At 45.1% G+C, this 25,902-nt stretch overlaps 1 protein-coding gene across 1 annotated transcript in view; it reads left to right on the top strand.

The window, feature by feature from the left end:
* The window catches only part of LOC144817999 (complement component C6-like), a 652,704-nt gene that overhangs the window by 456,228 nt on the left and 170,574 nt on the right, over positions 1-25,902 (top strand). Inside the window, exon 11 of the mRNA XM_078675004.1 lies at positions 24,734-24,959. Within this exon, the coding sequence (XP_078531130.1) occupies positions 24,734-24,959 (226 nt within the window). The remainder of the gene's footprint in view (positions 1-24,733; positions 24,960-25,902) is intronic.

The following is a 25,902-nucleotide window of genomic DNA, read 5'->3' as shown; positions in this document are numbered from 1 at the left end:
GACAGACCCCTGCCCACATCACGTCTTCAACAGGGCCAGCACCACCATCGCACCCCACCTCCGGAAGGCCATCAACTGCTCCCTCGAAACGGCAACCTTCCCGGTGGACTGGAAACACGCTGAAATCAACGCCCTCCTGATAAAACCCACGGCTGACCCCAAGGACCTCAAGAACTTCCGTGCCATTTCCCTGCTCCCTTTTCTGGTGAAAATCATCTAGAAGGCCGTCAACATACAACCTACCAGGTTCCTCGAGAAAAACAACATCCTAGACGCATCCCAGTCCGGATTTCGCCGCCACCACAGCACCGAGACAACCCTCCTAGCCGCCACAGACGACATCAGAACCCTGCTAGACAACGGGGAAACCGCGGCCCTCATACTCCTGGACCTGGCGGCCACCTTCGACACAGTTTGCCACCACACCCTACGCACACGCCTCCACGACGCAGGAATACATAATATCTCGGTGGACTGGACCACCTCCTTCCTATCCGGCAAAACACAGAGCGTCCGCCTCCCTCCCTTCCGCTCCAAGGCCACCGAGATCATCTGCGGCATACCCCAGGGCTCCTCCCTCAGCCCCATGCTGTTCAACATTTACATGGCCCCACTTGCCCGCATCGCCCGACTGCACAACCTCAACATCATCTCCTATGCAGACGACACCCAGCTGATCCTCTCCCTCACCAAAGACCCCCACACTGCCAAAACCAACCTCCATGAGGGAATGACGGCCGTCGCAGACTGGATGAGAAACAGCAGACTGAAGCTGAACTCAGACAAAACAGAGGTCCTCATACTCGGGCCCACCCCCTGGGCCTGGGACGACTCCTGGTGGCCCACCTCGCTAGGAACAGCACCCACCCCCACTGAACAAGCACACAACCTAGGGGTCATCCTCGACTCCACCCTCTCCATGACAAAGCAGGTCAACGCTGTCTCCTCCTCCTGCTTCACCACCCTTCACATGCTTCGCAGGATCTACAAGTGGATCCCTACCGAAACCAGAAGGACAGTCACCCAGGCCCTCGTCAGCAGCAGACTAGACTGCGGAAACGCTCTCTACGCAGGTGTCTCGGCGAAACTCCTCAAACGGCTCCAACGCATCCAGAACGCATCCGCGCGGCTGATACTCGACATCCCACAACGCAGCCACATCACCCCGCACCTGAAAGACCTGCACTGGCTCCCAGTCACCAAGAGAGTAACCTTCAAGCTCCTCACCCACGCACACAAAGCACTCCACAACACCGGACCGGCATACCTCAACAGCCGCCTCAACTTCTACACCCCCACTCGCCAGCTACGATCCGCCGACCTCGCCCTCTCCTCCGTCCCCCGCATCCGCAGAGCCACCACCGGCGGCAGATCCTTCTCCCACCTCGCTGCCAAGACATGGAACACCCTCCCCCTACACCTATGGCAGACGCAGTACCTACTGACCTTCAGAAGACGCCTCAAAACCTGGCTGTTCGAGCAGTAGCGGTACCCCCCCACCTCCCAGCGCCTTGAAACCCCACGGGTATATAGCGCGCTTTATAGATGCTATGATTGATTGATTGATTGATAGTGTCCACCAATGTGTGTTATTGGTTATTATGAATTTCCTCCCTTTAACATGTGTTACAGATGTTTGGTGAAGAATTTGATGGGATGACAGGAGTTTTATGTTTTATTATTTTGTTCTGCTTTAAAAGTCCCCTAGATTTTTTTAAACCTCTTTTCGTAAAATATGGTATTAAATCAGCTAGAGCAGCAACCCAGATGTTATACAGTCCAGTAAATGAAATGATGTGCTGCATACATTTACATTTAAAAAAAACGTTTTTTAAAAATTATATTAAGCCCTAAATCATGAATGTCAATTATTTTTTTTAATCTTATCAGAGGTACTATTTTAATACCTTTCTCTACAACATATACTACTAAGTTTGCTAGAGCCGCAACCTGGATCAAATATTGTCCAGCAAATGAATTTATATGTTGCACAACGTTTTTATTTTATTTTAATGTAGGAAGATTTGGATTTTGCATGTTATATCACTGTTGATCTCTTTGTAAATCTAAACCTTTAATAAAGATCTTGAAACTTGACAGCAGTAGTGCTTTATTGTCCATTTTTTCTGTGTAGAATTTGTTGATAGTGTTGCATTTCTCTTTAGATATTGCTGCTTCACACTTTGTTATGATTCATACTGTCCTGGATTGCTTTAAAGACTTCTTATCTACTGTGGAGGTTTTCCTGATGATTCAGGTATTGTAGGTAACCTTGTATTTTGCAGTGAGCTTCCTGTGTGGTGCAAGGAGGTTCTTCAGGGATGTGGAGGCTTCCTGGGCTTTTATTAATACTAATGCTTCTCCCTCCTCCCGACAGCATGTTTCTGAATTCTTGTGAATACCAATAAGCAAATGACTCAGCATTTGATGAGTATGTTTTGGGTGTGGCTTGCATGTGTGGTAAATAAATAAATAATACCCTATTTTTGAATGCATAAATGAATAACAGATAGCTCAATAAATAAGAGTCAAGATTCGAGGTAGTAGGAGTTTTGCAGGTTTAATACAGCATAAAGGACAGGAACAGGACAACCTGCACAGGACTAGGATGGCAGCGCTGCCGGGGGCAGGATCGGAATCGGCGGAAGGAAGGAAGGAAGGAAGGATAACTTTTAATAACAGTACATGAGCATATATACATAACGCAAACACATAGCATTACATTGCAATAGGCGTAGCAGTGGGTGGAGCAGAAAGCGTGACGCGTAGCAGTCGCGAAAGATAAGGGTGAAAGTAGGTGTAACAGGGCGTATACATAGACATGTGATGCAAACGTAACAGAATATGTCATGAATGGGGCGGAACCCATGGAGGGGGCTACCTAAGGAGCCGGGACCTCTAACCTGATGGTGCGCGCAAACTGGCAATGACGTGTTACTAGGAGAAGCTGGGGGCTATGAACTCTGTGCTAGGAGCAGAGACTGAAGTCTGGAGAGTCAGGGCGACATGTACCTAAGCAGTATCTAGTATCTGATGTTTAGAGAACATGTTGATATAAACTAGAAGTCAGGAGGGGAAAGGCTAACAGACTCTAAGACTGGAGCATGCATTATTCTACATGTAGTGCGTGATGAAGAATATTAAATGACCACTAAATGCAGTATTTCTCTTACATGGAGACGTAGAGGCTAGACTATGACGGTAACTATTGATGCGATTCAGTAGCTTAGGAATGCAGAGAAGGAGGACTGAACTGATAACTGGAATCATAACATACTCTTGGCAGACTCAGAGGCAGAGCCAAGCTGGGCCGGGCACTGCGATGCAGGAAATAAGTGAAGGGTCGAGGATACAGGTGGGGGCTGTATCGCTCCTCAGCGAGGGCTTCAGGAGACAGGAGCTGAAATCTGGTGTCCGGGCCCTTTTGAGGCCTAGAAACGGGGATTTTACAATGCATTAACGTGCACACTGAGAAACGTGGCAACGTAGCTTTACATAGGCCTGATATTCGTAGTATTCACGAGAACTGGAAACTGGCATACTAGAGGTGGACACAACTATAATTGCGTCTTTAATCAAACATGGGGAATAACATATGCATATTAATCATGCACATATAACATATGATGGATGACACGTAGGGACACAGAACATGGCAAAATTTACTTTTCCACATTCCCTCCTTGTCACTACGTTTCCATCAGGAAACATCAATATTCATGATACCATCTATCATTTCATACAGTATCATTTGCTCGTCTCGAATTTTCTTGGAACGGGATTTAGAACTGGGCTTGGGACTAGGAATACAAGAGGTAGCACAAATGCCGCAAATCGCAGGGCCACATTGTATACAGAGGCAGCAGCTAAATATGATCGCTACTGCAATACCTAGAAAGGACAAGACTTTCCATCCCCAGGCGGAAATTATATTCCAGAACCAACCGGACCATGTCCAAGTGCCTGGATTTTGGTGTAACAGATGGGCAATTTTATGAAGTCTGGTTATAGCTGAATAAATAGACGGCGCGTTATTTGGAATGAAAATGCAGCAACTAGATCCGATGACTCTACAGGCCCCGCCCCTATCGGCCAGTATGACGTCAAGGACGAGACGATTTTGGAGCACGACAATTCTCATAAAGGATTGTTCTTCGGTTAAATTACTTAGAGCAGAAGTAGTCTCAATTACTACTGCTTCGAGGGTTCTGGTTAATCTACGTATCAGTTTACTATTCACAACTGTACCTAAATAAGGAAAGACACCTTTATTGATATCTATATATTGTTCTAGAGCAGTTTCAGTATAATCGACAATCGGGAGGTTTCTCTTGTGTCTAGTATGTACTAGGTGGGAATTCCTATGGTAATCGGGTGGGGCTAGAAAAACCGGTGGCAGTAGGAAGGCAATGTAACAGGTTCCCTCCCAATCGAGGGGCAGACGAACATATGCGGTCTGACCACAAATAAAATAAGAATGACGTGAAGCTTTGAAAATAGATTTCCTACTGTCACTATACTTGACAATAGTAGTACAATCACTATGTCCTACATGTACGGAACCATTATTTCGGACACATAATTCGCCTTTGACTGGTAGTACTGAAATTGCAGGTAAGTCTGGAGTAGTATCAGACTGAACATTCAGGACCATGAAATTCGAAGAATAATTACCTAAATTATAAACTTCATTTTCTAGATCTAACCCGGTTCTGTGGGGAAGACCTTGCTTGTCTGGAAAACATGTACTGTTAAGAAAAGACATATCTGTTGAGGACGACGTTAACGTGGACCATGCTCCACACGAACCATTATGTGAAAACGGATAAGGAAAGAGTGGCAGAACTCCCTTCGGCGTCTGGAAAGGGGGGAGTCGACCACACACCCAACAATTTGTAGCATTGCTGGTCTGGTGTGAGTAATGTAACATGCGGATAAAAGAATTATTTCGCATAGCGAGGCGGTAAGAGAGTTCATGAGGAGGCAGATCACTAAACGTGTGTTCTACTGTAACATTAGCAGACATATTTACATGAGAAACTGGAAAATACAGGTAAAAGGCATAACTGGTGCAGGAAATCATAATGCTGAGAAATAATATGAAACATAAAAAAACGATACATCGGATTGAGTTTTGACTAACTCTCTCACTATGGGGGTCTATTTTATACATGTCAGAAACAGTCTAACCGTTTCACCTAGGGGAGGACTTAGACAATCAAACTGGCTGACTTATTTTACTAGACCGGAGTTTCAACTTATACTCCTGTTGCGGAGTTTTCTCTAACAGGGAGGGTGCAGTATCATTGTTTTTTGCGGGACAGTCCTTAAGAATAGTACTTTGGCAGTCCTTTGAATCCTGGGAAATGTTCTTTGAGACGGGTTTCAGTCCATAAAACTTTTTTACGTGCGAAAGGTGCACCCAGCCTTTGCGACCTTCCAACTTCACGGCCGTACGGGTGGCGAGGAGGACCTGTCGGGGCTCCTTCCAGCGTGGCTCCAGCGGACTTGAGCGATCAAAATTGCGAATTAAGACCATGGATCCTGGAACGATTTCATGCGGTGCCACCTCGGTATTGTCTGGAAATGCGGCGGCAACCTGTGAACGACAAGAGTTGAGGGCAGACATCAAGGAAGCTAGGTAATCTGTCAGCATATTACTTGAAACATCGGTAATACTTCGGAGTCTAGGAGTACCCCACATGTTAGGGGGGCGGCCGAAAACGACCTCGTACGGGGACAGACCTGATCTGGAATGTGCGACCATGCGCATATAGAATAAAGCGACTGGCAGAGCTACTAGCCAGTCCACACCTTTCTCTTTACACACTTTGGCGATGCGGATTTTCAGGGTCTGGTTATGTCTCTCTACGAGACCTGCTGCTTCAGGATGGCGTACACAATGGAACTTCCACTGGTATCCTAACAAAAGGGAAACGTGCTTCATTAACTCTGAGGAGAATGGCTGGCCGTTATCAGAATATACGACCCTAGGGAGTCCATAACGGGGGAAGAACTCACGAACCAACTGCTTGGCAGTGGTCGCGGCTGTGTAATCTGGGACTGGATATGCCTCTGTCCACCGGGACAAAGCGCATACAACTACAAGGACATACTTGAAACCTCGACATCGCTCCATCTGAATATAATCCATCTGGAGGACTTCAAAAGGGTGGTCAGGAGGCTGGAATCCCCCTTGTTCCACCGGGACACTTTTACCTGGATTAAACTGACAACATATCATACAGGTACGGACTTTCTGCTTGGCTGCAGCTCGTAAATGCTTGTTGAACCAAATGTTCTGGATACTGTCTAACATAGCTTTTTCTCCTAAATGTGCTGGACTATGTGCGGTATTGATAATGACTTGAACCATAGAGTCGGGGAGAAACCATGTGGCTCTACCCTTCGTCACCCATCCTTGATCTGTCTGGACCCCTCCTTGTTCGGACCATTTCTTGATTTCATCGGGAGTAGCATGTAACTGGATATCTATGACATCTTGAGTAGGGTCCTTAACTGTCATACATGTAGTCGGATCTAGAGTGGATGTCAGTGTCTTGTTAACTGGAATGTCTGGAGTCTGTGCTGTAAGCTTGGCTGTGCGATCTGCTAGATCGTTACCCTGGGAAATAGTGTCAGTAACTTTCGTATGTGCTTTGCATTTCATGATAGCAATGGATGTCGGTAAATGTATTGCATCTAACAGAGCTTGAATAAGGAGACCATGCTGAATCTTGGTTCCATGAGAAGTCATGAAACCTCTCTCCTGCCAGAGCACTCCAAAGTCGTGTACGACTCCAAATGCGTAGCGTGAATCTGTGTAAACATTAACTTTCCGGTTCTTAGCGTGTATGCAGGCTTGTGTCAGAGCAACTAGCTCTGCTGCTTGAGCGGACAGAGTGTCAATACGGTGTGTCTCAATAACTTCGGTGTCAGTAGTCACTGCATATGCGGCGACTAGTTCTCCTGTACTTGTTCTCATACATGAACCATCCACATAAAGTGTCAGGTCTGGATCTGGTAACGGAATATCTGTCAGATCTTGTCTTGGCTTTGTCGTAATATTAACTACTTCCACACAGTCGTGTGTGTCCGGACTTAAAGTAACTGATGGTAACAGTGTAGCAGGGTTCAGGATGTTGCAGCGTCTGATTTCTATGTGTGGCTGGAACAGTGTCAATTCATAACCTGTTAAACGTGCGATTGTCAAGTGCTGAGTCTGTGTTCGGTTTAAAAGAACTTCCACGGAGTGTGGAACTTGTACTGTCAGGGAGTGTCCTAATACTATGGAATCACTTTGTCTGATAGCTAGTGCTGTGGCTGCAACTGACTTGAGGCACGCAGGCAGAGCCTGGGCTACAGGATCTAATGTGCTCGAAAAATAAGCACATGGCTTGTATTGTCCTACTTGATCTTGTGTGAGAACAGATAATGCTGTACCTTCACGTTCTGTGACGAAAAGTGTAAAAGGCTTACTGTAGTTCGGTGTGGCTAGAACTGGAGCTTGGCATAAAGCTTTCTTTAACTCATTGAAACTAAGTGTATGTTCAGATGTCCAAGGGAGGACAGACGATACGGCTGTCTCCTGTGTCGTTAACTGTATCAGTGGTTTGGCTAGAAATGCATACTGAGGAATCCATTGTCGGCAGTAAGAAGTAAGGCCGATAAAAGCACGTACCTCCTTCTGGGTCTTGGGCTGAGGAAGACTCGCTATTAACTGGATACGGTCTGGTGTCAACTGCCTACCCCTCTTGGACAGTAAGTGTCCTAAGTATACCACTTGCTGGACACAGAATTGAAGCTTCGAAGGGGACACCTTGTGCCCCATCTCGGCTAGGAAATACAGAACCGTCAGTGACGCTCGCTCGCAGTCACGTTCAGAACGGGCTGTGATCAGTAGATCATCGACATACTGGAGCAGGGCAGTGTCAGTTGGCATGTGAACATTATCAAGTTGTCTCTTAAGTGCTTGACTATAAATACTAGGACTTTCTGTGAAACCTTGAGGAGCTCGTGTGAACATATAGCTCCTTCCATTTAAACAGAATCCGAAAAGAAACTGGCTGTCTGGATGAATTGGAACACTGAAAAATGCGTTCTTGAGGTCGATTACAGTAAAGAACGTTGCTTCGGAATCAATGGCTGTCAAAAGGGAAGAGATATCTGGGACAACTGGGTACTGAGGAATAATACATTTGTTAAGTTCTCGTAGGTCAATCACTAATCGATATACTGGGGGTGCATTAGGATCAGTACGTTTCATGACTGGAATGATCGGAGAATTGCATACATTGGAGTCAGTTTCTACAACTACTCCCTGAGCGATGAGCTCGTCAATAATTTTGGATAAGGCTGCTACAGCCTCAGGTGGCAATCTGTACTGTCTGATTCGTGGTAACACTACACCTGGCTTGAGAGTCACACGATGGGGTGTGATTTGCATGTAACCTACATCAGTTGGACCTTGTGCCCATAAATGCTGCGGAACATTAGACAATCTGGGATCAAAATCTCGTAATACATAGTGACCCTTAAAGTCACGCAGGAACAATCGTATTCCCTCTGGGGAACAACATATAACTGCACCTAACTCTTTCAGTGTTTTAATGCCTAATAAATTCTCTGGACATGACTTAGTAAGTAACAGATCAGTAGTGCGGGACAATGGACCTACTTCTAGAGTAACTGGCTTTGATATTTCATTTACGATAGGTTTTCCTGAAAATCCAAGGGAAACATTTCTAGAGCCTGAGAGCGGAGCCCCTGGAACTTCGGCATGACTAATTGTGGTCCTACTTGCCCCTGTATCAATCAAAAACTTTCTGTCTTTCCCTAATACTTGACTATGAACATAGGGACCTTCTTGATCTACAGGTATCTCGATGAGAGGCAAGCCTACCTCCCTCTCTAGGCTGTTTCATGAATACTGCTGGTACTCTGGATACTCGGACTGTGCATACTGATACATTTGCTGTGTAACATGCTGTGTTGCAGCGATGGGCTGCGGTGCTGTAACTGTCTGTGGTGCATTCTGTGGCTGAGGAATCTGTAAAACTTGTTCTTGTCTAGGCGGACGTGGTCTTTCTTTAGTCTTACCAGTAGCTATGTTGTGTTTCAGAACTGCACACTCGTTTATAAAATGACCTGGCTGTTTACAATAATTGCAGTTCCCTTTAACGGGAGCTGCAGGATGACTGGCTTGATTCGGACCCCTCTTCTGACTGTCTTGAGGAACAGATTGTGCAACTAGTACTTTCATTTTCGTGTCTTTCATACGCTTCCTTTCGTGTTCTTGCTCTTCTCTGATTCTATTCTGGTGGTATTGGAGCATCTGTAACATCTGGGACGGGGTATTAGCTTGCCAGGTACTTTCGACTTTCAAAACTCGATTCTTAATTTGTGGACTTGAATTCTCGACTAATTTAGTAACAAAAAGGTGAGGGTATGACTCACTACTTGTCTTGAGGCCACTGTTGATGCTAAAACATTTCTCAAATCTAGAATAAAAATCACTAATGTCCTCATCTTGCTTCTGTTTACAGGCTGAGATTGCATCCCAGTCTTCCTTTTTCGTTGTTAACAATCTGGGTAAAACTTGAATCAATAATTCAGGTAATTCTTTACATTTCGCTCCAAGACCGGTACCTGGTACTCGTGCCTTATCTTCAGCTTCTAGAACTGCCCAATCGATCTTTTTCTCTCCCACCTCCCATTCTTTTTCCTTGAGCTTTTCATACACCCCTGCGGGCAACAGAACCTTTAACATTTTAATTATATCTGGATACGTGTATTCTCCCATACGGAGCATGTCTTTTAATTCTCTATGGAACCCTGCTGGATCTTTATCATGACAGGGAATTAATTTTTTCATCTCTAAGAGTTCCATCTTTGTGATCGGGGTGTAAACAAACACTCGTTCTAGTTCGCCACCCGTTCCTCTAACTGGGTGGACTTCTCGTAACGGATTCTGTCTCTCCATGTAAAATGGTTTACTTTCTGGGGGTGAGACATGAACAAAATGCGGGTTCAAAAACGTTCTATATTTGTGACGCTGTTCTAGAATGACACTAATTAAATCGGTACCTAGACCTTTCCATCTATACTGGAGTAACTCGTTCAGGATATCATGTAACGGGCCTGGATCAGAGTGCTGACCCTCATACAATGTAATGAGGTGCTGAATCATATACATACCCGCCAGTCGTTGCTCGGCTGGGGGCATTTTCAGAAACATTTGTGCCACTATTTCGTCTGGAAAAGTGGTAGAATCAGTAGTCCATCGGACTGCTGATCGGGCTAGTTCTTGTTCATGCATAGTACTTAACTCACTGTAACCGATTCGTGATTTCAGAATGTGATCGGTAGCTTGAAACACTTGTTCTAGAGAACCTTGTTCTGGTGCTGGATGATGGAAAGTGGACTTGTGTTCTAGGCGTAAATGGCGATCTGGAAATCTAGATTTTCCTACATACGCTATTCTGGCGGGATTCTCGTCCTCTACCTCTTCAGTATCAGAGTTACTTTCTTTCTCGCTTACTTGTGCTGCTTTACGCTGTTCGTGTAACTTTATTATTTCTTTACGGATTTTCTTGTACATACTCTCCATAGCACCGACGGTCTTGTGCTTACCCTCGGCTATATTATCACTCCACCTTGTCAGGATTTTCATTTCGGCCGGATCTTTAGACGGGTAATCTTGTTCTCTTATTAGACAGTTAATCAGAAACTTTAATATCATGAGCTGGATCTCGGCTTTCCTTTGAGACATGGCCTCGCTAATGCTTTCTGGATCATCCCCTGTACGGATGAAACGATATATTCTGTCTAGGTCTTCTTTCATATTCGGTAGGGTGACTAGATACTCGGCCACCTTTCTTACGCGGAATGAATATAAAACCATATTATCCTCGCCTGGGACTGGATCATAGCCGCATTCATTAAGGGCTTTTCTTATTTCTGCTACAGTCTGATGTCTGGGCGTACGCTGTGACGCTTGTGCATGTAATTCGGCTGACGTTAAACGCTTATGTGGCGGCGGGGTCTGAGGAGGACCTCCTCCTGCGGCCCCTAAACTAGAATCGTCGACTGATCCTCTTCGTACTAGTGTGGCAGGAAATTGAAATGCGGGCTGAACTGGTATGGCGGGCTGGACCGGGGGGGCCGTAGCAGGTACTGCAAGGGGTACCCCGGTGTCTAGAGGAACGGGAAGTGCCTGATTTACAGGGACTGGCGGAGCGCGAACAGGATTTACATATTCTGGGACTGTGTCGTCCAAATAGGACGAAATAAAAATATCAGCTGCGGTCAATTTGTGACGTAGCTTGGTCGGAACTAATGGTGGCGGGAAATTACTGGATGCCTCCGGGGTCGCTTTTGGCAAACCCTCGGCAAGAAGAGGGTACATATCCTTAATAAGGGCATTCCTCCGTCTGTCTGACTGTTCAGTTTTAACTTGTTCACCTATCTCGATTAATTCTTTTTCTTGGGCTCGCTCTTGAGATTCTCTACTTAATTCTGACTTTCGGATTTCTTTTTCGGTTCTTTTATGAGCTTCTTTGCGCCATAACTCGATGGCATCTTTCTGTGACTGTCTGGCTTTCTTTTTCCATAATGCCTCTTCTACTCTCATGATGCATTCGGCATCCCATGTGCCTGACACAGGCCATCTATACTTTTCCTCTAACTGTTTGGTATACTCGACCCATAAATCTAGATACAATATGGCGCTTATGCCATGCTTCTGATACATAAAATGACCTGGACTGTCCCTAGGCGGGACTGGAACTGCTGCTTCCAGCAGACCCTTTCTAGTTTTTAACTGACGTAACTTGGAAAACAAGGGCATGACTGAACTGTAATCTAGACACAATACAATACACAATGAACACGATACTTATTCCCCATTCATACCACGACATTAAAATACATGAAGAACATTTAAAATAACAGTTCGAACAGAAATACTACCTGGAATACGGAAAACAGAATACATGAATTTTCTCGAGAACAGAACTGACTAGAACAGAAACTAGATGTACTGCTGAAACAGTACAAAACTTACCGGTCTCATAAAGAGACACGTCAGGACCCGCATCCACCGAAGTGGACACTTCGTTTGTGAGTCTGTGTACCACCAACCCACAGACCAGAGACAATTAGATTGACCCTGTCTAGATACCACCCCAGTAACGGTACTCACCGGGCAGCAAGAACGGAAGGCCTCGGACTGGACTGGACTGCTACGACGACGGACGACGAACTTCGGACTTCAGTTACGGGTGGACCTCCGGATACCTCGGACCTTGGACTCTCGGCTTGGGCTCTGGTCGGGACTCGCCGCGTTCCTCCACCGTCTCGTCTGGATGCTGGACCGCCTCCTCCGTCTCCTCCGTGGGCCTGAGGGATACTTGAAGCAGAAATATCTGCCGGTGCGCAGAAGAGTTCCGTCACGACTGCAGAGGGTCAGGGGTCGGCGTGGCTTCACCGACGCGTGGGGAAAGGGCAAGTTCCTGTTCGGGCGCCATTATGTGGTAAATAAATAAATAATACCCTATTTTTGAATGCATAAATGAATAACAGATAGCTCAATAAATAAGAGTCAAGATTCGAGGTAGTAGGAGTTTTGCAGGTTTAATACAGCATAAAGGACAGGAACAGGACAACCTGCACAGGACTAGGATGGCAGCGCTGCCGGGGGCAGGATCGGAATCGGCGGAAGGAAGGAAGGAAGGAAGGATAACTTTTAATAACAGTACATGAGCATATATACATAACGCAAACACATAGCATTACATTGCAATAGGCGTAGCAGTGGGTGGAGCAGAAAGCGTGACGCGTAGCAGTCGCGAAAGATAAGGGTGAAAGTAGGTGTAACAGGGCGTATACATAGACATGTGATGCAAACGTAACAGAATATGTCATGAATGGGGCGGAACCCATGGAGGGGGCTACCTAAGGAGCCGGGACCTCTAACCTGATGGTGCGCGCAAACTGGCAATGACGTGTTACTAGGAGAAGCTGGGGGCTATGAACTCTGTGCTAGGAGCAGAGACTGAAGTCTGGAGAGTCAGGGCGACATGTACCTAAGCAGTATCTAGTATCTGATGTTTAGAGAACATGTTGATATAAACTAGAAGTCAGGAGGGGAAAGGCTAACAGACTCTAAGACTGGAGCATGCATTATTCTACATGTAGTGCGTGATGAAGAATATTAAATGACCACTAAATGCAGTATTTCTCTTACATGGAGACGTAGAGGCTAGACTATGACGGTAACTATTGATGCGATTCAGTAGCTTAGGAATGCAGAGAAGGAGGACTGAACTGATAACTGGAATCATAACATACTCTTGGCAGACTCAGAGGCAGAGCCAAGCTGGGCCGGGCACTGCGATGCAGGAAATAAGTGAAGGGTCGAGGATACAGGTGGGGGCTGTATCGCTCCTCAGCGAGGGCTTCAGGAGACAGGAGCTGAAATCTGGTGTCCGGGCCCTTTTGAGGCCTAGAAACGGGGATTTTACAATGCATTAACGTGCACACTGAGAAACGTGGCAACGTAGCTTTACATAGGCCTGATATTCGTAGTATTCACGAGAACTGGAAACTGGCATACTAGAGGTGGACACAACTATAATTGCGTCTTTAATCAAACATGGGGAATAACATATGCATATTAATCATGCACATATAACATATGATGGATGACACGTAGGGACACAGAACATGGCAAAATTTACTTTTCCACATTCCCTCCTTGTCACTACGTTTCCATCAGGAAACATCAATATTCATGATACCATCTATCATTTCATACAGTATCATTTGCTCGTCTCGAATTTTCTTGGAACGGGATTTAGAACGGGGCTTGGGACTAGGAATACAAGAGGTAGCACAAATGCCGCAAATCGCAGGGCCACATTGTATACAGAGGCAGCAGCTAAATATGATCGCTACTGCAATACCTAGAAAGGACAAGACTTTCCATCCCCAGGCGGAAATTATATTCCAGAACCAACCGGACCATGTCCAAGTGCCTGGATTTTGGTGTAACAGATGGGCAATTTTATGAAGTCTGGTTATAGCTGAATAAACAGACGGCGCGTTATTTGGAATGAAAATGCAGCAACTAGATCCGATGACTCTACAGGCCCCGCCCCTATCGGCCAGTATGACGTCAAGGACGAGACGATTTTGGAGCACGACAATTCTCATAAAGGATTGTTCTTCGGTTAAATTACTTAGAGCAGAAGTAGTCTCAATTACTACTGCTTCGAGGGTTCTGGTTAATCTACGTATCAGTTTACTATTCACAACTGTACCTAAATAAGGAAAGACACCTTTATTGATATCTATATATTGTTCTAGAGCAGTTTCAGTATAATTGACAATCGGGAGGTTTCTCTTGTGTCTAGTATGTACTAGGTGGGAATTCCTATGGTAATCGGGTGGGGCTAGAAAAACCGGTGGCAGTAGGAAGGCAATGTAACAGGTTCCCTCCCAATCGAGGGGCAGACGAACATATGCGGTCTGACCACAAATAAAATAAGAATGACGTGAAGCTTTGAAAATAGATTTCCTACTGTCACTATACTTGACAATAGTAGTACAATCACTATGTCCTACATGTACGGAACCATTATTTCGGACACATAATTCGCCTTTGACTGGTAGTACTGAAATTGCAGGTAAGTCTGGAGTAGTATCAGACTGAACATTCAGGACCATGAAATTCGAAGAATAATTACCTAAATTATAAACTTCATTTTCTAGATCTAACCCGGTTCTGTGGGGAAGACCTTGCTTGTCTGGAAAACATGTACTGTTAAGAAAAGACATATCTGTTGAGGACGACGTTAACGTGGACCATGCTCCACACGAACCATTATGTGAAAACGGATAAGGAAAGAGTGGCAGAACTCCCTTCGGCGTCTGGAAAGGGGGGAGTCGACCACACACCCAACAATTTGTAGCATTGCTGGTCTGGTGTGAGTAATGTAACATGCGGATAAAAGAATTATTTCGCATAGCGAGGCGGTAAGAGAGTTCATGAGGAGGCAGATCACTAAACGTGTGTTCTACTGTAACATTAGCAGACATATTTACATGAGAAACTGGAAAATACAGGTAAAAGGCATAACTGGTGCAGGAAATCATAATGCTGAGAAATAATATGAAACATAAAAAAACGATACATCGGATTGAGTTTTGACTAACTCTCTCACTATGGGGGTCTATTTTATACATGTCAGAAACAGTCTAACCGTTTCACCTAGGGGAGGACTTAGACAATCAAACTGGCTGACTTATTTTACTAGACCGGAGTTTCAACTTATACTCCTGTTGCGGAGTTTTCTCTAACAGGGAGGGTGCAGTATCATTGTTTTTTGCGGGACAGTCCTTAAGAATAGTACTTTGGCAGTCCTTTGAATCCTGGGAAATGTTCTTTGAGACGGGTTTCAGTCCATAAAACTTTTTTACGTGCGAAAGGTGCACCCAGCCTTTGCGACCTTCCAACTTCACGGCCGTACGGGTGGCGAGGAGGACCTGTCGGGGCTCCTTCCAGCGTGGCTCCAGCGGACTTGAGCGATCAAAATTGCGAATTAAGACCATGGATCCTGGAACGATTTCATGCGGTGCCACCTCGGTATTGTCTGGAAATGCGGCGGCAACCTGTGAACGACAAGAGTTGAGGGCAGACATCAAGGAAGCTAGGTAATCTGTCAGCATATTACTTGAAACATCGGTAATACTTCGGAGTCTAGGAGTACCCCACATGTTAGGGGGGCGGCCGAAAACGACCTCGTACGGGGACAGACCTGATCTGGAATGTGCGACCATGCGCATATAGAATAAAGCGACTGGCAGAGCTACTAGCCAGTCCACACCTTTCTCTTTACACACTTTGGCGATGCGGATTTTCAGGGTCTGGTTATGTCTCTCTACGAGACCTGCTGCTTCAGGATGGCGTACACAATGGAACTTCCACTGGTATCCTAACAAAAGGGAAACGTGCTTCATTAACTCTGAGGAGAATGGCTGGCCGTTATCAGAATATACGACCCTAGGGAGTCCATAACGGGGGAAGAACTCACGAACCAACTGCTTGGCAGTGGTCGCGGCTGTGTAATCTGGGACTGGATATGCCTCTGTCCACCGGGACAAAGCGCATACAACTACAAGGACATACTTGAAACCTCGACATCGCTCCATCTGAATATAATCCATCTGGAGGACTTCAAAAGGGTGGTCAGGAGGCTGGAATCCCCCTTGTTCCACCGGGACACTTTTACCTGGATTAAACTGACAACATATCATACAGGTACGGACTTTCTGCTTGGCTGCAGCTCGTAAATGCTTGTTGAACCAAATGTTCTGGATACTGTCTAACATAGCTTTTTCTCCTAAATGTGCTGGACTATGTGCGGTATTGATAATGACTTGAACCATAGAGTCGGGGAGAAACCATGTGGCTCTACCCTTCGTCACCCATCCTTGATCTGTCTGGACCCCTCCTTGTTCGGACCATTTCTTGATTTCATCGGGAGTAGCATGTAACTGGATATCTATGACATCTTGAGTAGGGTCCTTAACTGTCATACATGTAGTCGGATCTAGAGTGGATGTCAGTGTCTTGTTAACTGGAATGTCTGGAGTCTGTGCTGTAAGCTTGGCTGTGCGATCTGCTAGATCGTTACCCTGGGAAATAGTGTCAGTAACTTTCGTATGTGCTTTGCATTTCATGATAGCAATGGATGTTGGTAAATGTATTGCATCTAACAGAGCTTGAATAAGGAGACCATGCTGAATCTTGGTTCCATGAGAAGTCATGAAACCTCTCTCCTGCCAGAGCACTCCAAAGTCGTGTACGACTCCAAATGCGTAGCGTGAATCTGTGTAAACATTAACTTTCCGGTTCTTAGCGTGTATGCAGGCTTGTGTCAGAGCAACTAGCTCTGCTGCTTGAGCGGACAGAGTGTCAATACGGTGTGTCTCAATAACTTCGGTGTCAGTAGTCACTGCATATGCGGCGACTAGTTCTCCTGTACTTGTTCTCATACATGAACCATCCACATAAAGTGTCAGGTCTGGATCTGGTAACGGAATATCTGTCAGATCTTGTCTTGGCTTTGTCGTAATATTAACTACTTCCACACAGTCGTGTGTGTCCGGACTTAAAGTAACTGATGGTAACAGTGTAGCAGGGTTCAGGATGTTGCAGCGTCTGATTTCTATGTGTGGCTGGAACAGTGTCAATTCATAACCTGTTAAACGTGCGATTGTCAAGTGCTGAGTCTGTGTTCGGTTTAAAAGAACTTCCACGGAGTGTGGAACTTGTACTGTCAGGGAGTGTCCTAATACTATGGAATCACTTTGTCTGATAGCTAGTGCTGTGGCTGCAACTGACTTGAGGCACGCAGGCAGAGCCTGGGCTACAGGATCTAATGTGCTCGAAAAATAAGCACATGGCTTGTATTGTCCTACTTGATCTTGTGTGAGAACAGATAATGCTGTACCTTCACGTTCTGTGACGAAAAGTGTAAAAGGCTTACTGTAGTTCGGTGTGGCTAGAACTGGAGCTTGGCATAAAGCTTTCTTTAACTCATTGAAACTAAGTGTATGTTCAGATGTCCAAGGGAGGACAGACGATACGGCTGTCTCCTGTGTCGTTAACTGTATCAGTGGTTTGGCTAGAAATGCATACTGAGGAATCCATTGTCGGCAGTAAGAAGTAAGGCCGATAAAAGCACGTACCTCCTTCTGGGTCTTGGGCTGAGGAAGACTCGCTATTAACTGGATACGGTCTGGTGTCAACTGCCTACCCCTCTTGGACAGTAAGTGTCCTAAGTATACCACTTGCTGGACACAGAATTGAAGCTTCGAAGGGGACACCTTGTGCCCCATCTCGGCTAGGAAATACAGAACCGTCAGTGACGCTCGCTCGCAGTCACGTTCAGAACGGGCTGTGATCAGTAGATCATCGACATACTGGAGCAGGGCAGTGTCAGTTGGCATGTGAACATTATCAAGTTGTCTCTTAAGTGCTTGACTATAAATACTAGGACTTTCTGTGAAACCTTGAGGAGCTCGTGTGAACATATAGCTCCTTCCATTTAAACAGAATCCGAAAAGAAACTGGCTGTCTGGATGAATTGGAACACTGAAAAATGCGTTCTTGAGGTCGATTACAGTAAAGAACGTTGCTTCGGAATCAATGGCTGTCAAAAGGGAAGAGATATCTGGGACAACTGGGTACTGAGGAATAATACATTTGTTAAGTTCTCGTAGGTCAATCACTAATCGATATACTGGGGGTGCATTAGGATCAGTACGTTTCATGACTGGAATGATCGGAGAATTGCATACATTGGAGTCAGTTTCTACAACTACTCCCTGAGCGATGAGCTCGTCAATAATTTTGGATAAGGCTGCTACAGCCTCAGGTGGCAATCTGTACTGTCTGATTCGTGGTAACACTACACCTGGCTTGAGAGTCACACGATGGGGTGTGATTTGCATGTAACCTACATCAGTTGGACCTTGTGCCCATAAATGCTGCGGAACATTAGACAATCTGGGATCAAAATCTCGTAATACATAGTGACCCTTAAAGTCACGCAGGAACAATCGTATTCCCTCTGGGGAACAACATATAACTGCACCTAACTCTTTCAGTGTTTTAATGCCTAATAAATTCTCTGGACATGACTTAGTAAGTAACAGATCAGTAGTGCGGGACAATGGACCTACTTCTAGAGTAACTGGCTTTGATATTTCATTTACGATAGGTTTTCCTGAAAATCCAAGGGAAACATTTCTAGAGCCTGAGAGCGGAGCCCCTGGAACTTCGGCATGACTAATTGTGGTCCTACTTGCCCCTGTATCAATCAAAAACTTTCTGTCTTTCCCTAATACTTGACTATGAACATAGGGACCTTCTTGATCTACAGGTATCTCGATGAGAGGCAAGCCTACCTCCCTCTCTAGGCTGTTTCATGAATACTGCTGGTACTCTGGATACTCGGACTGTGCATACTGATACATTTGCTGTGTAACATGCTGTGTTGCAGCGATGGGCTGCGGTGCTGTAACTGTCTGTGGTGCATTCTGTGGCTGAGGAATCTGTAAAACTTGTTCTTGTCTAGGCGGACGTGGTCTTTCTTTAGTCTTACCAGTAGCTATGTTGTGTTTCAGAACTGCACACTCGTTTATAAAATGACCTGGCTGTTTACAATAATTGCAGTTCCCTTTAACGGGAGCTGCAGGATGACTGGCTTGATTCGGACCCCTCTTCTGACTGTCTTGAGGAACAGATTGTGCAACTAGTACTTTCATTTTCGTGTCTTTCATACGCTTCCTTTCGTGTTCTTGCTCTTCTCTGATTCTATTCTGGTGGTATTGGAGCATCTGTAACATCTGGGACGGGGTATTAGCTTGCCAGGTACTTTCGACTTTCAAAACTCGATTCTTAATTTGTGGACTTGAATTCTCGACTAATTTAGTAACAAAAAGCTGAGGGTATGACTCACTACTTGTCTTGAGGCCACTGTTGATGCTAAAACATTTCTCAAATCTAGAATAAAAATCACTAATGTCCTCATCTTGCTTCTGTTTACAGGCTGAGATTGCATCCCAGTCTTCCTTTTTCGTTGTTAACAATCTGGGTAAAACTTGAATCAATAATTCAGGTAATTCTTTACATTTCGCTCCAAGACCGGTACCTGGTACTCGTGCCTTATCTTCAGCTTCTAGAACTGCCCAATCGATCTTTTTCTCTCCCACCTCCCATTCTTTTTCCTTGAGCTTTTCATACACCCCTGCGGGCAACAGAACCTTTAACATTTTAATTATATCTGGATACGTGTATTCTCCCATACGGAGCATGTCTTTTAATTCTCTATGGAACCCTGCTGGATCTTTATCATGACAGGGAATTAATTTTTTCATCTCTAAGAGTTCCATCTTTGTGATCGGGGTGTAAACAAACACTCGTTCTAGTTCGCCACCCGTTCCTCTAACTGGGTGGACTTCTCGTAACGGATTCTGTCTCTCCATGTAAAATGGTTTACTTTCTGGGGGTGAGACATGAACAAAATGCGGGTTCAAAAACGTTCTATATTTGTGACGCTGTTCTAGAATGACACTAATTAAATCGGTACCTAGACCTTTCCATCTATACTGGAGTAACTCGTTCAGGATATCATGTAACGGGCCTGGATCAGAGTGCTGACCCTCATACAATGTAATGAGGTGCTGAATCATATACATACCCGCCAGTCGTTGCTCGGCTGGGGGCATTTTCAGAAACATTTGTGCCACTATTTCGTCTGGAAAAGTGGTAGAATCAGTAGTCCATCGGACTGCTGATCGGGCTAGTTCTTGTTCATGCATAGTACTTAACTCACTGTAACCGATTCGTGATTTCAGAATGTGATCGGTAGCTTGAAACACTTGTTCTAGAGAACCTTGTTCTGGTGCTGGATGATGGAAAGTGGACTTGTGTTCTAGGCGTAAATGGCGATCTGGAAATCTAGATTTTCCTACATACGCTATTCTGGCGGGATTCTCGTCCTCTACCTCTTCAGTATCAGAGTTACTTTCTTTCTCGCTTACTTGTGCTGCTTTACGCTGTTCGTGTAACTTTATTATTTCTTTACGGATTTTCTTGTACATACTCTCCATAGCACCGACGGTCTTGTGCTTACCCTCGGCTATATTATCACTCCACCTTGTCAGGATTTTCATTTCGGCCGGATCTTTAGACGGGTAATCTTGTTCTCTTATTAGACAGTTAATCAGAAACTTTAATATCATGAGCTGGATCTCGGCTTTCCTTTGAGACATGGCCTCGCTAATGCTTTCTGGATCATCCCCTGTACGGATGAAACGATATATTCTGTCTAGGTCTTCTTTCATATTCGGTAGGGTGACTAGATACTCGGCCACCTTTCTTACGCGGAATGAATATAAAACCATATTATCCTCGCCTGGGACTGGATCATAGCCGCATTCATTAAGGGCTTTTCTTATTTCTGCTACAGTCTGATGTCTGGGCGTACGCTGTGACGCTTGTGCATGTAATTCGGCTGACGTTAAACGCTTATGTGGCGGCGGGGTCTGAGGAGGACCTCCTCCTGCGGCCCCTAAACTAGAATCGTCGACTGATCCTCTTCGTACTAGTGTGGCAGGAAATTGAAATGCGGGCTGAACTGGTATGGCGGGCTGGACCGGGGGGGCCGTAGCAGGTACTGCAAGGGGTACCCCGGTGTCTAGAGGAACGGGAAGTGCCTGATTTACAGGGACTGGCGGAGCGCGAACAGGATTTACATATTCTGGGACTGTGTCGTCCAAATAGGACGAAATAAAAATATCAGCTGCGGTCGATTTGTGACGTAGCTTGGTCGGAACTAATGGTGGCGGGAAATTACTGGATGCCTCCGGGGTCGCTTTTGGCAAACCCTCGGCAAGAAGAGGGTACATATCCTTAATAAGGGCATTCCTCCGTCTGTCTGACTGTTCAGTTTTAACTTGTTCACCTATCTCGATTAATTCTTTTTCTTGGGCTCGCTCTTGAGATTCTCTACTTAATTCTGACTTTCGGATTTCTTTTTCGGTTCTTTTATGAGCTTCTTTGCGCCATAACTCGATGGCATCTTTCTGTGACTGTCTGGCTTTCTTTTTCCATAATGCCTCTTCTACTCTCATGATGCATTCGGCATCCCATGTGCCTGACACAGGCCATCTATACTTTTCCTCTAACTGTTTGGTATACTCGACCCATAAATCTAGATACAATATGGCGCTTATGCCATGCTTCTGATACATAAAATGACCTGGACTGTCCCTAGGCGGGACTGGAACTGCTGCTTCCAGCAGACCCTTTCTAGTTTTTAACTGACGTAACTTGGAAAACAAGGGCATGACTGAACTGTAATCTAGACACAATACAATACACAATGAACACGATACTTATTCCCCATTCATACCACGACATTAAAATACATGAAGAACATTTAAAATAACAGTTCGAACAGAAATACTACCTGGAATACGGAAAACAGAATACATGAATTTTCTCGAGAACAGAACTGACTAGAACAGAAACTAGATGTACTGCTGAAACAGTACAAAACTTACCGGTCTCATAAAGAGACACGTCAGGACCCGCATCCACCGAAGTGGACACTTCGTTTGTGAGTCTGTGTACCACCAACCCACAGACCAGAGACAATTAGATTGACCCTGTCTAGATACCACCCCAGTAACGGTACTCACCGGGCAGCAAGAACGGAAGGCCTCGGACTGGACTGGACTGCTACGACGACGGACGACGAACTTCGGACTTCAGTTACGGGTGGACCTCCGGATACCTCGGACCTTGGACTCTCGGCTTGGGCTCTGGTCGGGACTCGCCGCGTTCCTCCACCGTCTCGTCTGGATGCTGGACCGCCTCCTCCGTCTCCTCCGTGGGCCTGAGGGATACTTGAAGCAGAAATATCTGCCGGTGCGCAGAAGAGTTCCGTCACGACTGCAGAGGGTCAGGGGGTCGGCGTGGCTTCACCGACGCGTGGGGAAAGGGCAAGTCCCTGTTCGGGCGCCATTATGTGGTAAATAAATAAATAATACCCTATTTTTGAATGCATAAATGAATAACAGATAGCTCAATAAATAAGAGTCAAGATTCGAGGTAGTAGGAGTTTTGCAGGTTTAATACAGCATAAAGGACAGGAACAGGACAACCTGCACAGGACTAGGATGGCAGCGCTGCCGGGGGCAGGATCGGAATCGGCGGAAGGAAGGAAGGAAGGAAGGATAACTTTTAATAACAGTACATGAGCATATATACATAACGCAAACACATAGCATTACATTGCAATAGGCGTAGCAGTGGGTGGAGCAGAAAGCGTGACGCGTAGCAGTCGCGAAAGATAAGGGTGAAAGTAGGTGTAACAGGGCGTATACATAGACATGTGATGCAAACGTAACAGAATATGTCATGAATGGGGCGGAACCCATGGAGGGGGCTACCTAAGGAGCCGGGACCTCTAACCTGATGGTGCGCGCAAACTGGCAATGACGTGTTACTAGGAGAAGCTGGGGGCTATGAACTCTGTGCTAGGAGCAGAGACTGAAGTCTGGAGAGTCAGGGCGACATGTACCTAAGCAGTATCTAGTATCTGATGTTTAGAGAACATGTTGATATAAACTAGAAGTCAGGAGGGGAAAGGCTAACAGACTCTAAGACTGGAGCATGCATTATTCTACATGTAGTGCGTGATGAAGAATATTAAATGACCACTAAATGCAGTATTTCTCTTACATGGAGACGTAGAGGCTAGACTATGACGGTAACTATTGATGCGATTCAGTAGCTTAGGAATGCAGAGAAGGAGGACTGAACTGATAACTGGAATCATAACATACTCTTGGCAGACTCAGAGGCAGAGCCAAGCTGGGCCGGGCACTGCGATGCAGGAAATAAGTGAAGGGTCGAGGATACAGGTGGGGGCTGTATCGCTCCTCAGCGAGGGCTTCAGGAGACAGGAGCTGAAATCTGGTGTCCGGGCCCTTTTGAGGCCTAGAAACGGGGATTTTACAATGCATTAACGTGCACACTGAGAAACGTGGCAACGTAGCTTTACATAGGCCTGATATTCGTAGTATTCACGAGAACTGGAAACTGGCATACTAGAGGTGGACACAACTATAATTGCGTCTTTAATCAAACATGGGGAATAACATATGCATATTAATCATGCACATATAACATATGATGGATGACACGTAGGGACACAGAACATGGCAAAATTTACTTTTCCACACATGTCAGCTCTATCTCAAAGGTGTGATTGAGGTCAAAGAAGAGGGAGTCAATATCGGAAGTTGACATCACGGTTAGAGTTAGATGTTTTAACTAAGGTGATTATGTTTTCTTGGAGTCAGTGTTCTTGAAAGACCTGAACACTTACTTGCATTGTTTTGTTGGACACCTCTGGAGTGATGGGGGGCAAAGATAATGGCGGTGTGACCAGTTCAAATGAAGAGCTGCAGAGTGTGGCACGTGAGTCTGGTCCTGCAGATGAAGTCCAAGGTAGTTCGTAGGGTGATGAGCTGTTTGGGGTAAGCAGTTTCTAGTAGTAAATTAAGCAATGTTTCCTTCATGGATTTGGTTTTTAGGTTATGTGGGATGCTGAAGTTACTAAGAAAGATGCTTTCTGAGTAATTGGTTTAAGATGTGTTTCTGGGATCAGTGGTCATTGAAACAAGGTGTAGCCAAGCGAGAGAGAGCGGTAAATCAGCAGGAAAGTGGAACCTATCCCACCTGCTACAATGAGCTTTCATATCATCTTCATGACTCATGGCTGTGGATATATCCTCTTTATCAGAGTTCTATTATTAACTCTGAGGCTGCAGACAACAAGGTTAACTGAGACAATCAAGGCGGGGAAAGCCAGAAGTAAATTCCAGCAGTAGCCTGAGAACATAGGGAGCTGAGTGGGAATCTTCAGGGCTGTGGGACCCTAATGGGCTTAAGCAGGAACTGTTATCATATTCATTCACGCTCCATACATGTTTGCAAAACATGGCAATTTTTCATGTCTTTTCTGATTTAGAACTTTTCATGAGTTTCTCGTGTTTTTGACATTTTATTCAACACCAGATGTGACAATAAAATGTGCAAGCACATAAATGGTTAAAAAATATATGATGACTTCATTTTTTCATTTCACAGCTTGCCCCAATTTTGGATTTGGTGATGGGTATACCCTGTGCCGTGACTAAGCGTCGCAACTTACAGAAAGCTATTAATGAGTACATGGAGAGGTTTGACCCATGCAGATGTGCTCCTTGTCCGAATAATGGTAGACCGGTGCTGCTTGACAAAGAATGCTTGTGTATGTGCCAGTCCGGAACATATGGTGAAAATTGTGAGAAACGAGCTCCGGATTACAAGTCAGGTAATCTATTAACTCTGTCTGCGAGCTATTGTTATTTACAGACTAAGACGATCAAGTGCTCACATGAATGTCTCATATGCGCACACTCAAACAGTTATTTCAGTGACCTAGGGACCCATAAATAGGGGTGGAGAAATTGTGTCATTTGTTGTAACTTTTGTGAAATTTCACGGGAATTATGTAAAATGTCCTATAGTTAGAGCTAAAATGTGTTTTACTGGTATCACACTTTTTTCAGATGCCTGTTTAACAAAAAGTTTTTAAAAATTAAAAAAAAGAGTTAATGGCAGGAGATGGGTTTATGCAGAAACTTTTATAGTGGAAAATAATGTAAAAACACCGGACTTGAACAAAGAATTAGGAAAAATACCACACTAAATCAAGAAGTGATGCTTGAATTAAAAAGTGGTGCTTCGGATGAATACCAATGAACAGGAAAGAGTAGATGGTCTCAAATGTGCTGCCTCTTAAAACATTTTTTTAGTTAGATGCTCCTAGGACTATTTGTACAGTCCTCTTTTGATCCCAGTCCCACACCCCAGTCACACTGGCAGAGCAGCAGGTATAACATACACCACACAATACTGCACTGAAATATACCTTTAGTTTACCAGCACCTATTGTGGAAGGTGGTTACTGCCCCGCACCTTGCACGCTAGTGGAGAATTACCTTAAAAAAGTCCAGAGCCTTCCACCTACCATCCTCGATGTATTGAATATTCTACATTTTCGCAGACTACTAAAAATTCACTTCTTTCAGTCATAAGTCGGGTGCTTACTACTACCTTTTCAGCACTAGTACAACTTTGGGCGTATTATGAAATGGACCCAAAACAGATCAACAGCTGGCAAGAAATTGTTGTATTTGTTAGTTAAATAATGCCAGAATATTTCTTTAATAGTACGCGGTATGTCCTCCTCAAAATGTCCAAATCATAAAGTC

The sequence above is a fragment of the Lissotriton helveticus genome, chromosome 2_1, assembly GCF_964261635.1.
Source record: "Lissotriton helveticus chromosome 2_1, aLisHel1.1, whole genome shotgun sequence".
NCBI lineage: Eukaryota > Metazoa > Chordata > Amphibia > Caudata > Salamandridae > Lissotriton > Lissotriton helveticus.
This window is presented reverse-complemented; position numbering and strand designations above follow the sequence as displayed.